At 39.6% G+C, this 12,601-nt stretch overlaps 1 protein-coding gene across 1 annotated transcript in view; it reads right to left on the minus strand.

The window, feature by feature from the left end:
• TMA16 (translation machinery associated 16 homolog) overlaps positions 1 to 12,601 on the minus strand; it is a 41,088-nt gene that overhangs the window by 20,962 nt on the left and 7,525 nt on the right. Inside the window, 2 exon segments of the mRNA XM_042782614.1 lie at positions 5,176 to 5,206; positions 7,546 to 7,662. Coding sequence (XP_042638548.1) covers positions 5,176 to 5,206; positions 7,546 to 7,662 — 148 coding nt within the window.

Here is a 12,601-nt window from a genome sequence, read left to right on the forward strand (position 1 = left end):
CAAAGCAATATTTAAAAATCAGTCAAAACCAAAATGGAAAAGCCACCCCAAAAGCTGTAATTCAAAGATCATTCTTTTACCTTTATGAAATTAATTTTTTAACACAGAAACATTGAATGTCATGGAAATAAAACTATCAACTTTTATTAACTCTTTAATGACTAAAGAAAACCTACAGAACATTCCAGTTTTGAAATCACAAATAATAATCTCATAAGATTAAGAATGAATATTTTGTGTTTTTTGTAATGATAAAATATGCATAATACTTGTGCACAAAAGAGTAATGAAAAATAAACACCTCCTACAATAGTGAATGCTGCCCAAATGCATCATTGTTATCTTTTAGACTTCAAAGGAACAAAACAAAATGATTATCTTTATAAATTTAAATTATAAAAGAATTATAACAAAGAAAATGAATCATTTATTCACAAAAAGCAGTTGAGGAAAGATATACCTCCTCTTATTCATATTTTAAATACTAATAATTCAAAAGAAGCTTTTGGATACCCACTCTCTACCAGAATTAATACTAGTCCCTAGAGTTATAGCAGTGAAAAAAAGGTTGGCTATCCCTACACTAACAGAGCTTATAATATAGAGGCAATAAAACATGGAGTATAATACAGATTCATGGGTATGCATATGTCAAGTACCTACAGGATATTTCAGGATTTGGGATGGTCTTCCAGAGGAAGTAAATTTTATGTTGACACTTGAATATGCAAAGAAGTTATTCAAGACAAAAAGGGGATGAAGAACATGAGGATGGAAAAAGAAATATATTTTACCTAAAGGAGAAGGCTTTGCATAAAGGGGTAGTGCACATGGCTTCTATCCATAAAGCAATAAGCAAACCTGATTTTTCTTCCCGTTTTAATAACTAGAAAACTGGACAAAAAAAATCAAGCTGTATTTAATAAATACCTTTTAGTCATAAAACAAACCAAACTCATTGCCACTGAGTTGATTCTGACTCATGGTTACCCTATTGGACAGAGTAGAACTGGTCCATAGGGTTTCCAAGGCTGCAAATTTTGATGGAAGCAACCTGCCTCATCTTTCTCCAGGAGCAGCTGATGGGTTTCAACTGTCAACCTTTTGGTTAGCAGCCAAAATGCCTCAACTACTGCATCACTAGGGCTTCTTTTTTTTAACCACAGAACGTGAGAAAATATTCACAATACAAGTAACAAAGAACTTGTATCCAGAATATACTAATAGCTTTTACTACTCAAAAATAAATAAATGACTACCAAAGAGATTTGAACAGATCCTTCATCAAATACATGGAAATGGTCCATTAGTACATAAAAAAGCTAACATAATTAATCATCAAGAAACACAAATTGAAAACACTCTAAGATATCACTACACATCTACTGGAGTAACTAAAATTTAAAAGGAAAGGATGTGGAACAACTGTAACTCATACAATGGTGGTAAAAAATATAAAAATGGTATTATCACTTCAAAATATACAATTTCTCATATACCTAAATATAACCTTACCATACAACTCAGCAATTTTTATAAATTTAACTTACTCAATATCTTATACACAACAGACACCTACCCTATAACCCAGAAATCCCAATCCTAGCAATTAAAAGAGAGGTGAAAACAAATGCCTACACAAACTCTTAAATATAAATTTCATGGCTATTGCCTTTTAGAATTAATATAGTTAATAATTAATAAACCAAAAAAGCAAATCCACTGCCAGCAAGTCAATTCCAACTCATAGCGACCTTCACTGTTTCCAAGCCTGTAAATCTTTATGGAAGTAGATTGCCTTATCTTTCTCCCATGAAGCAGGTGGTGGGTTTGAACTGCTGACCTTCTGGTTAGCAGCCAAATGTCTTACCCACTAGGCCACCAGAGAATACTGCAATATAGAATATCTTATAAAACCAAAAATATTCTCAAGATAGACTTAATGTTAATGTGTGGAGTGATTTTTAAAGATAATGCATTTTTTAAGTCATAGACATACATAAACAAATGGAAATAACTTAAAACAAAAAACAAAACTTTATTTAAAAAAAAAAAAAAAGTGGCTGGCACCATAATGTGCCAACCTCAGATAATAGACAAAAACTGGAAATATTCCAAATGACCATCAACAATTGAATGGATAAATTCATGGTATAGCCATACAATGGTACAGTCACCAAAAAAAGTCACTGCCATCACATCAATTCCAACTCATAGAGATCCCCACTGAGTTTCCAAGGCTGCTCCAGAAGCAGACTGCCTCATCTGAAGACCTTTTGGTTAGCAGCTAAATACCTTAACTACTACACCACCAGAGCTCCTCAATGAAATAGTACTCAGCAATAAAAGGGAAGGACAACTAACATACAAGAATATAGTTAGGAGTCAGTTGCAATAAATCAGAATGAACTCAAGGAGGGCCTGAACTAGAGATAACAACTAGGATAAAGGAAAGTAGACAGATTTGAGAATTATTTAAAATGGTAACTGAATGTAAAAATGGAAACACTCTTAATAAGACATACTTATTGGTTAAGTGCTTGGCTGCCAACCAAAAGGTCATCAGTTCAAACTCACCCAGCTACTACATAGGAAGAAAGCCCTGGGGATCTGCTCCTATAAAGATTACAGCCTAGGAAATCCTGGAGTAGGTCTACTCTGTCATAGAAGGTCAGTATAATTTGAAATCAACTCGATGGCACACAACACAATGTGAGAATGTGATTTAAAAAAGAAAATACATTTTTTTAAGGGAAATGATATCTACTATATTAATTCTCAAAGGCAGCTGTTTCTTAGACTCTTCCCCATTATGCTTAGTTTCTCTTTGTTAAATTTCCTATTGAGTCATATACATTTGGTATCTAGAGTTCTTTGTTATGTACCCAGCAATACAAAAGAGATGACAGTGCATAGCAACAAAATGTCACTAAGGTGAGAACATCACAAAATAAGTCAAAATCATGTTATATAAAATAAGTACTCTCTGCCTATAAATTGTGCATTGCTTGGAATTTGCTAATCTTCATATCATACTAGTTTATTTTTGTATGAACAGAAGTGATATTTCATATAGTCCTAGATCTAAGCTTTTCAAATGGTGAAGATGAAGCAATCACTTGAAATCATACTCCAATGCTGATAATCACTTTTTCTTTTTTTTAATTGTGATTTGGGTAAAAGTTTACAGAGAAAATTCATTTTCCACACAACAGTTCATACACATTTTGTTTCATGACATTGATTTCAATCCCCATAATGTAACAGCTGTCTTCCCACTTCCTCCCTGTGGTTACCTTTTTCCTGTGTCCTCCTTTTCTATGCATTCCTGCCCTGTGAACTATCTCCCTGTGCAAAATGCTGCCCATCTGATGTTCCATGGTTGATTGTTCTAGGGAGTGTACCTACCTGTGGTACATACTCACTTTATAGGCCTCTCCATTGTCTGGCCGGAAGCCACAAGAGTGAGTTCAATTCCAGGCCCAAAAGGGTGATTATAGGCATAGTCTCGGGCATCTCACCAGTCTCTATCAGACCAGCAACTGCTATTCACTTTTGTAGCATCTTTATGTAAATAGATTCTATCACTAAAGTCAATTTGATCAATCCAGCAGATCTGGTTTTGGATCCTTTACCTCTGGTCACAAGGGAGCTCTGGTAGCATAGTGCCTAAGGCACTTGACTGCTAACCAGAAGGCTGGCAGTTCAAACCCACCAGCCACTCCCCGGGAGGAAGGTTGGGCAATCTACTTCTGTAGTGATACTGCCTCGGAAACCCAAGGAGGGGTCGCTATGGGTCGGATCCGACTCCACAGCAATGGTTGCCTTGTTTTTTTGCCTTGCCTACCTCTGGTCACAAGGCACAGTACCCTAACCTTCTCTGACCTGCTCCTACCTCTTTTTCATTCCAAAAAGAAACCATAGGAAGTTATACATAGAATCCTAGGCTCTGTGAAAAAGTTTGGCAACTGAATATTCCAGGCTGCCTGGCTGCCTGAGTTCCTTAGAAACCTACCCTATTCCTGAGGACTACAAACAAAGCATCTCCAGTAGGAAGATACTACCAACAGAGAGTAATCTAAGATGGTCCTCAATAATTCTTGCTTCTTAATAATTATGTTCTTGTCCTGCTGCATGCTAATTTACATTGAACATAAAACAGTGCAATAGAGATGGATATCATTCCAAAATTAGGTTATAAAAAGATTATCTTCCATCTCTAACTCTCCATCTCAGAACCCTTATTCTGGGGGAAACAAGCTGCCATGGTGTATCACTATGGAGAAGTTAACATGCAAGGAACATGTACGTCTCTGGCCATAGCCATGTAAGTGGACTTGGCAGTGAATCTTCCTCTTAAAGAGCTTTGAGATGACTGTGATCCCGACCAACAAGATGGGCAGTAACAGGTAGCTGGGTCTATATGCAAGATGACAGAAAATGAACCAACAGGGCTTAACATGAACTTCAGACACCTATGGCTTCTTAGAAACGTGTAGCAGTTATCAGATACTGGACTGGCTATTCATTGCTGTATAAAAAATTACACCAAAACTTGGCAGCCTAAAAAACAAACATTCACTATTTCAGTTTCTGTGGGTTAGGAATCCAGAAGTTGCTTAGCTGGGTGTTTCTGGTGCAGTCTCTAACCAGGTTGAAATCAAACCCTTAGCTCTCTTCTCTTCCCTTTATACATTTACTCCATGGGTTATCCCATCCAGTCTCATGGCTTAAAATCCCATGTAGGTGCCTATGACTCCCAAATTCATGTCTACCTTTTGACCACTAGACTCAACATATCCAAATATCCAATATGCCCATACTAGAGCTCCTCTTTGGGAGCTCTGGTGGCATACTGCCTAAGGCACATGACTGCTAACCAGAAGGCTGGCCGCTCAAACCCACCAGCCACTCCTCAGAAGGAAAACTGGCCAATCTACTTCCGTAGAGATAGCGCCTCAGAAACCCAAGGAGGGGTCACTATGAGTTGGATCCCACTTGACAGCAGTGAGTTTGATTTTGGTTTGGTTACAACTTCTCTTATATACCTGAAAGACCCAATTTACATCTGCATAGTTCACTTTCCCATCTTTCAGCTCTCTGTTCAAAGGTAACTTCCTCACATACTTTCCATGGCCATCCTTTATAAAACAGCATTTCTCCTCATTTACCAACCCATAATGCTTTTTAATTTTTTGTCATTGCTCTCATCACAACTTGCTATTTAAATTATGTATGTTTTATGTTGGGAGCTCTGGTAGCATAGTGGCTAAGGCACTTGAATGCTCACCAGAAGGCTGGCGGTTCAAACCCACCAGCCACTCCTTGGAAGGAAGGTTGGACAATCCTACTTCCGTAGTGATACTGCCTCGGAAACCCAAGGAGGGGTCGCTATGAGTCGGGGCTGACTCGACAGCAAACAACAACAACAACATGTTTTATGTAAGTTCTATAAGACCAGAGTCCTTATTCACTGTTGTGGTAGTTCAGTTTGTGTGTCAACTTGGCTGGACCACAATTCTGTGTGGTTTAAGCAGTTGTGATGTGGTTATTCCCATGATGAGATCAGATGTATGTGTTTTGAACAGCCAATCCGCTGAAAGGGAGTTTCCCTAGGGGTGTGGCCTGTTTCCAGTATATTTATGGACATTCTGGAAAAAGAGACATTCTTCTGTGGATCAGGATTCTATTGTGCTACCTACAACTGTCCATGAGCGAACAATCCACCATTTGGCCTGGAGACCTTGGATTTGCCTTCCCTGCACGCAATGTTTCTGCCAAAACTACCATCGGCGGACTTACAGAATGCCTTATCCACCCACCCTCATGGTATCCCATACAGCATTGCTTCAAATCAAGGGACTCACTTCACAGCAGATGTAGTACAGAAACGGGCCTATGCTCACGAAATTCATTGGTTTTACCATGTTCCCTATCATCCTGAAGCTGGCTTGATAGAACGATGGGATGGCCAAGTGAAAACACAATTACGGCGCCAGCTAGGTGGCAATCCTTGTAGGGTTGGGGCAATGTTCTCCAGGAGGCTATATATGCTCTAAACCAGCATCCAATATATGGTTCTATTTCTCCAATAGCCAGGATTTGGTACCAAGAAAATGAAGTGCTGCTCTGACAGATGCCTAAAATGTGGAAACAGGAGTGGACCCGAGACCCTAGCAGAGAGACCCCAACATACGGCATGAGACAGCAGGGGCAGAGCCCAGAGACCCAGAGATTATTAAACAGCAGCAGGCTTACCAGCCCATGGAGGAGAAAGCCAGGTACCATTGAGTAGGCGGTTTCCTGGCAGAGTGAGTTGCCTTCAGGCATTAAGTGGTAAAATAGACCGGTTGAAATGGAGTAGCAGGTTGGCTGGCCCACGGAGCAAGAAAACTGAGTGTTTTGGGGTGGTAAGATTTCCTGCAGAATGGGTTGCCTTTGGCATTAATCGGCAGAAGCAGAGAGACCAAGGAAAGGAAGCACAGCTGCCTCAGCCTGAAAGGGTAGGACTATGGCCTCTGGGGGTGGAATGACCACAGCCCCCTAGGTTTCAAAGAGCCAGGCCTTCACCAACTTGGTTCTGGAGTGTGGGACAATTTGTTCATGTGAGCCAGTGGGATGGAGCCACAGCTGCTGCCCAAGAGTGAGGGGGCAGGGCTGCCAGGCCCAAGAGGGAAAGGAGTGGGGCCTATCAGACCAAGGGGGTGAGGTCACCACTTAGAGGAACTAGGAGACTGGAGTCACCCAGTGAGAGAGATCCGTACAGTTGTCACCCATTGAAGATCTGTACAGACGCCAAGTTGACGAGGGGTGGAATTGCGGTAGTTCAGTTTGTGTGTTAACTTGGCTGGGCCTGGTTGAACGACTGGGCAGCTGGTGGTAGTTATTCCCCATTATGAGACTGGCAATCAACTCCATGGTGGGATCTACCACAAGCAGCTGAGTAGCTGCCTTTAGAATGTGGTCTGCTTCCTGTATATAAGGAGAAGCCTTGGGAATGGTCTCTAGCCTATGGCACGCTTGGACCCTGCATGTAGTCCTGTCGATGCTCACCATCCTGCTATGCTCTGCCGACCCTGGAACTTACAATGGACTGAAATTAATGGCCTGCTGTGTGGTTTGGTAACATCGGGACTGTGCCTTTTTACTTGTCAACCTTGGGCTTCTTAGCCTCAGCAGCCAGCAGCTGTATGAGTGTAGAAACACCTCTAGCTCCAGTGGGCCGGGATCAGGAAGCAGAGCTGGATCCCAAGGTTGAAGGGCTTTCACCTCTAGAGCCTAGCACTTTGAACTTGGGGCTTAAAGCCTCCAAACTGTAAGAGAATAAACTCGTTTGTTAAGGCCATCCCATTTGTGGTATATTCTTGTCAGAGTGGCACTAGGGAACCACAACGACTGTTTTACTCTCAGTGCTTACACCATGCTCAATACATAATTAATTACTAAATAAAGAATAGAAAGGAACTGATGAAAGAGACATGTTTGAAGGAGAACTGTATAAATTGACTTTTCACCAGTGCATAACTCAAATGTTATGAAAGATACTTACTTTTCCTTCTTTTCTTGTTTGTGGGCCTGTCTTGTCATTTGAGCTGCTTTTCTACTATATGGATGGATAACTTTTTTTTCGCGTCCTCCACTTCTTCCCTTTGGTGCTTTAGGCTGAAAATGTAGGGGAAAAACATGTCATGTAGGTTGCTGTTAATTTCCATCTGGTCATTTTCAACTCTCAGCGATCCCATTTGACAGAACAGGACTGCCCAACAGGGTTTTCTTGGCTTCATCCTTTACAGCAGCAGATGGCCAGGATTTTCTCCCACAAAGTGGCTACATGGATTCAAACCTCTAAGCTTTTGGCTAGCAGGAGAGCATATTGACTGTTTCTACAGCCCAAGGACTCCATACCTTATACTAGTATTTATGAATTTAAGAAGGAAAAAAAATTTTAAAAAAAGCTTACTAAGCACACACTATTTATCCTGTACTAGAATAGTTACTGAGGCTTCAGGACCAAACAAAATAGGCACTGATTTGCTCTTACAGAGTTTACAATCAAGCTATCTTATGAATAACTATATACCTTATTAACTGCTATGGCTGGAAAGCACAATGTCTTTGACTAAGACATATAATAGGCAGACAAAACTCTGGGGAATCAGGAAAGGCCTCTTGGAACAAATGACTTTGAAATCTAAAAGATAAGTAGGAGTTCAGGCAAAGAGGATGAAAAAGATCACTCCTGTGTGACAAAGCTCTTGTGACAAGGAAAAGTCTGGCCAAGTCCGAGAAACCAAGAAAAGTCCAATAGAGCTAGAGCACAGTATACAAGGAGACTAAGAAAGATGAGGTTATACAAGAGACAGATCATGCTGGTCCTCATATATCATTTTAAGGGTTATGAAGCATTTATTTTTAAAAAGACAACCTGAGCAGTTCTATAAAGAAGAGTTTGGAAGGAGGCAGAGTAAGAAACAGAAAGACCTGTAATAGTACAGAGGTGGTTAAGAAACGATGGCTGAGTGAGGGACCTGAGGGTAATGACAGTTAAGATGGAGAAAAATAGTAATGTTTAAAATATGCTTTGATAGGACTTAAATACCAAGGATGAGGGAAAGAGAGGAATAAAGTATGATTCTCACACCTGCAACACAAGCAACTATGTGGCCAGAAGTACCACTTACTAACATAGGAATGGCATATGAGGGGGCAGGGAGCTTCAAGCATTCACTTTTAGATACTTTAAGCTTAATATACTCAAGAGATAGTGAAGCTGTTGTTGTTGTTGTTGTTTGCCGTCGAGTCAGCCCCGACTCATAGCGACCCCTCCTTGGGTTTCTGAGGCAGTATCACTACGGAAGTAGGATTGCCCAACCTTCCTTCCGAGAAGTGGCTGGTGGGTTTGAACTGCCAGCCTTCTGGTGAGCAGTCAAGTGCCTTAGGCACTATGCTACCAGGGAGCTTCAAGCATTCACTTTTAGATACTTTAAGCTTAATACAATCAAGAGATAGTGAAGTAGAGATGTGAAATAAATAAAATGAGTCTGATACTTTAAAAAGGTCTGGCAGATTTGGAAATACTTAGTTTGTGAATAAGAATCAACACACATATCTGAGTTACAGATATTTAAAGACAGTAGAGATAATATGACTCCCTCCTCAGTTAGAACTCACTATCCACTCTGCAGAAGATGAAGCAGTCTACTTCCATAAAGATTTACAGCCTTGGAAACTCTTTGGGGGTTGCTATGAATTGGAATCAATTGGATGGCAGGGGGTTTGTTTGGTAAAAGAGTAACAAAGAAACAGGCCTAGGACTAAGCTTAGATGAAGTACAAATGAGCATCTACTAGGTAACAGCAGGACATCTACTATGTACATCTACTATGTAACTATGCTAGGAACTGCAGATATACCAATTGGGGGAGGGATCGAACCTCATGGAATTGACTTTCTACTTTCTACTGTTATTTATATGCGCCTCACCAATTCTACCTTGCGAGATATAGGTAAGTAAGTTCCATATGGTATCACAATTCCAAGCAGTCTTGCACATAGCTGTGGCTGAATAAATATTTTGTTGAATTGCAAGACAACTGATAAATTCATTTTAGAAGAACTATCAGCCTTTAGAAGGAGCTCTGGTGGCATAGTGTCTAAGGCATTTGACTGCTAACCAGAGAAGACTGGTGGTTCAAACCCACCAGCTACCCCACAGAAGGAAGGTTGGGCAATCCACTTCTGTAAAGATTTACTGCCTTGGAAACCCAAAAGAGGTCACTGTGAGTCAGAACTGACTCGATGGCAGTTGCGGGGTTTTTTTTTTGTTGTTGTTATCAGCCTTTGGCAGTGAACATTTCCACTTGATGAGATCCATTATATATAATATCACTTAAAGGTGGCATAGTGCCTAAAGCACTTGACTGCTAACCAAAAGGCTGGCAGTTCAAACCCACCAGCCATTCCTCGGAAGGAAAGCTGGGCAATCTACTTCTGTACTTGATACCGCCTGGGAAACCCAAGGAGGGGTCGCTATGAGTCGGATGCAACTCGACGGCAGTGACTTTGGTTTTTTGTTTTTTTTTTTTTTTTAAAGGTTCTTAATGACAATGTAAGTTTCTTAAGTCCTTAATTTTCTAAACCTTTTTCACAAGACAAAATGTACACATTTTACTCTTCTTCCTTAGAATCATTAATTATGATAACACATGGACATCCTTGAAAGCTAACTAAACATTTATCAATTTCTAAGCTACAAAATAATAATACATATATAATTATTATGAAAGTTGTTCAAATCAAAGAATCAGACAAAACTATCCTCTTTGTTCGTAGAACAAGGGAGAAAATAGTATAAAATAATATAGTTCAATACTGATTTTGATCCAACATCGATAAACACCTGCAGCACTGTGCCTTATCTCTAGATATGGATAATCAATGCTTTTTACAACAAAACAATTAAAATTTAAAATCAGTAAGAGCTAAACAGTGCCTAAGGCATTTGACTGCTAACCAGAAGGCTGGCAGTTCAAACCCACCAGCCACTTACCAGAAGGAAGGCTGGGCAATCTTACTTCCATAGTAATACCGCCTCAGAAACCCAAGGAGGGGTCGCTATGAGTCAGGTCTGACTGGATGGCACATAACAACAACAAAAACAAAAGCTAAACCGCCATTGGCTTATATACTCTTAACTTTTAGGGGCAAAATGGTACTCAAAAAAAAAAAAAAACTACACAGAAAATGAAAAAGGGAGCATTAAAATAAGCTGCAGGGAAAGCATAAAAAAAGTGTTTAATTTTCATTCCAAATTCAGTAAGAATTCTCTAAAGTTTGAAAGAGGGGTTTAAAAGGAAATAAGTTAGAGTAAGATAATTAAGATTTTTTAAAATAGACAATAAAGCTAGGAAATAATGTGGTTTAATCTCATTTCATATGTAACTCCATTTAGACCTTCCAGGGAAGAATAGTAATATATCAAATTAATACACAAATTAAATGGCACTTCTATCAAAGACTAGGCTATCACAATATGTGATCATAATAAAAGAGATACAATTATCAAGGAAGGCCTAGCTTTCCCTAGAAATATTTAAAGGAAAATACAGTGTTTCCAGGATCCCTGCTGGCACAGTGGTTAAGCCATTGGCTGCTAACCAAAAAGGTCAGCAGATAAACCCCATCAGCCATTCCACTGGAGAAAGATAAGGCAGTCTGTTTCGGTAAATATTTATAACACTGGAAATCCTATGGGGTGGTTCTACTCTGTTCTATAGGGTTGCTATGAGTTGGAATCAACTTAATGGCAATGGGTTTGGTTTGGTTGGGGTAGTCTTTCAAGCATATTTGGATTGGTGGTGATAAAAATATAGAGGTGGTCTGCTTAACCAATTTTGGTGCTAAACCTGCATGATAAATATCTAAATATTTACCTAATTTTAAAAAAATAAAATTTCTTCTCAACTGAAGAAAACTTTGAAACAAAGGTACTTTTAAGAAAATTTGCTTGTTCATGCAACATTCTTTACTCAAGTCACAGCCCTGATCTGATGGAAGGGGAGCTTCACTGTGGTGTAGCCTCCATCACCTTAAGTTATAAGAGATAAAAGGAGAGAGAAGCAAGCAGAGAGAGAGAGACTTACTGACACTATAAACAAGAGCTGGGAGCTTATCCTTTGAACTGAGGGTCCTTGAGCTGAGAACATCCTAGACCCAAGGGAAGATTGACTCCAAGACACATGAAGATCTCCAAGGACCCCTAGTGCTGAAAGGAAACAAGGACTTTCCCTTTCAGCCAACAGAGAATGCTTTCCCCTAGAACTGGTGCCTGAATTTGGACTTGTAGCCTCCTAAACTCGGAGAGAATAAATTTGTTCAAGCCAGCTACCTATGATATTTCTGTTATAGCAGCACTAGATAACTAAGATAAACTATAAGTATTATTCCCCTTCCTTTCTTACCCTGTTTTGTTTCTGAGTACTTCTTTAACAAAAACCGTTTAGTGTAGAAGTTAAAAGCATTGACTTGGAGTCAGATGGAACTGGGTTTGATTATTTATTGCATGAAACAAAAGCTAATAGCCTAGAGTAACTTACCCAATCCTTTTTCACTTTCAGTATGTTTCCTTACTTTATATGATTAAGGTGAGGAACAAATGAGAAAGTAGCAATCAGTGCTCGGTTTCTGACACTAATTAATACTTCTAATTAAGCTGCTACTGGCAGCAAATAGTAATGCTTTTCCCTTTCTTTGTTTGGTCTCTAGTTAGACCCACCACCAAAATTTTTTTTTTAATTAAAAAAAAAAAAACTAGCTCAAATCCATGACAACACAAGCTTATTTTTATTTAAATTAATTACTTCTAGTGGAAACTGATTTTCTATCATGTTGGTCTGGCACTAAAAGCGAACAGGTTGATGTTGTTGTTGTTGTTGTTGTTTGCTGTCGAGTCGCTCCCGACTCATAGCGACCCCTCCTTGGGTTTCCGAGGCAGTATCACTACCGAAGTAGGATTGCCCAACCTTCCTTCCGAGGAGTGGCTGGTGGGTTTGAACCGCCAGCCTTCTGGTTAACAGTCAAGTGCCTTAGGCACTATGCTACC

The sequence above is a fragment of the Orycteropus afer genome, unplaced genomic scaffold (genome assembly GCF_000298275.1).
Source record: "Orycteropus afer afer isolate SDZICR_OR568_19922 unplaced genomic scaffold, OryAfe1.0 scaffold00391, whole genome shotgun sequence".
In the NCBI taxonomy this organism is placed as follows: Eukaryota; Metazoa; Chordata; class Mammalia; order Tubulidentata; family Orycteropodidae; genus Orycteropus; species Orycteropus afer.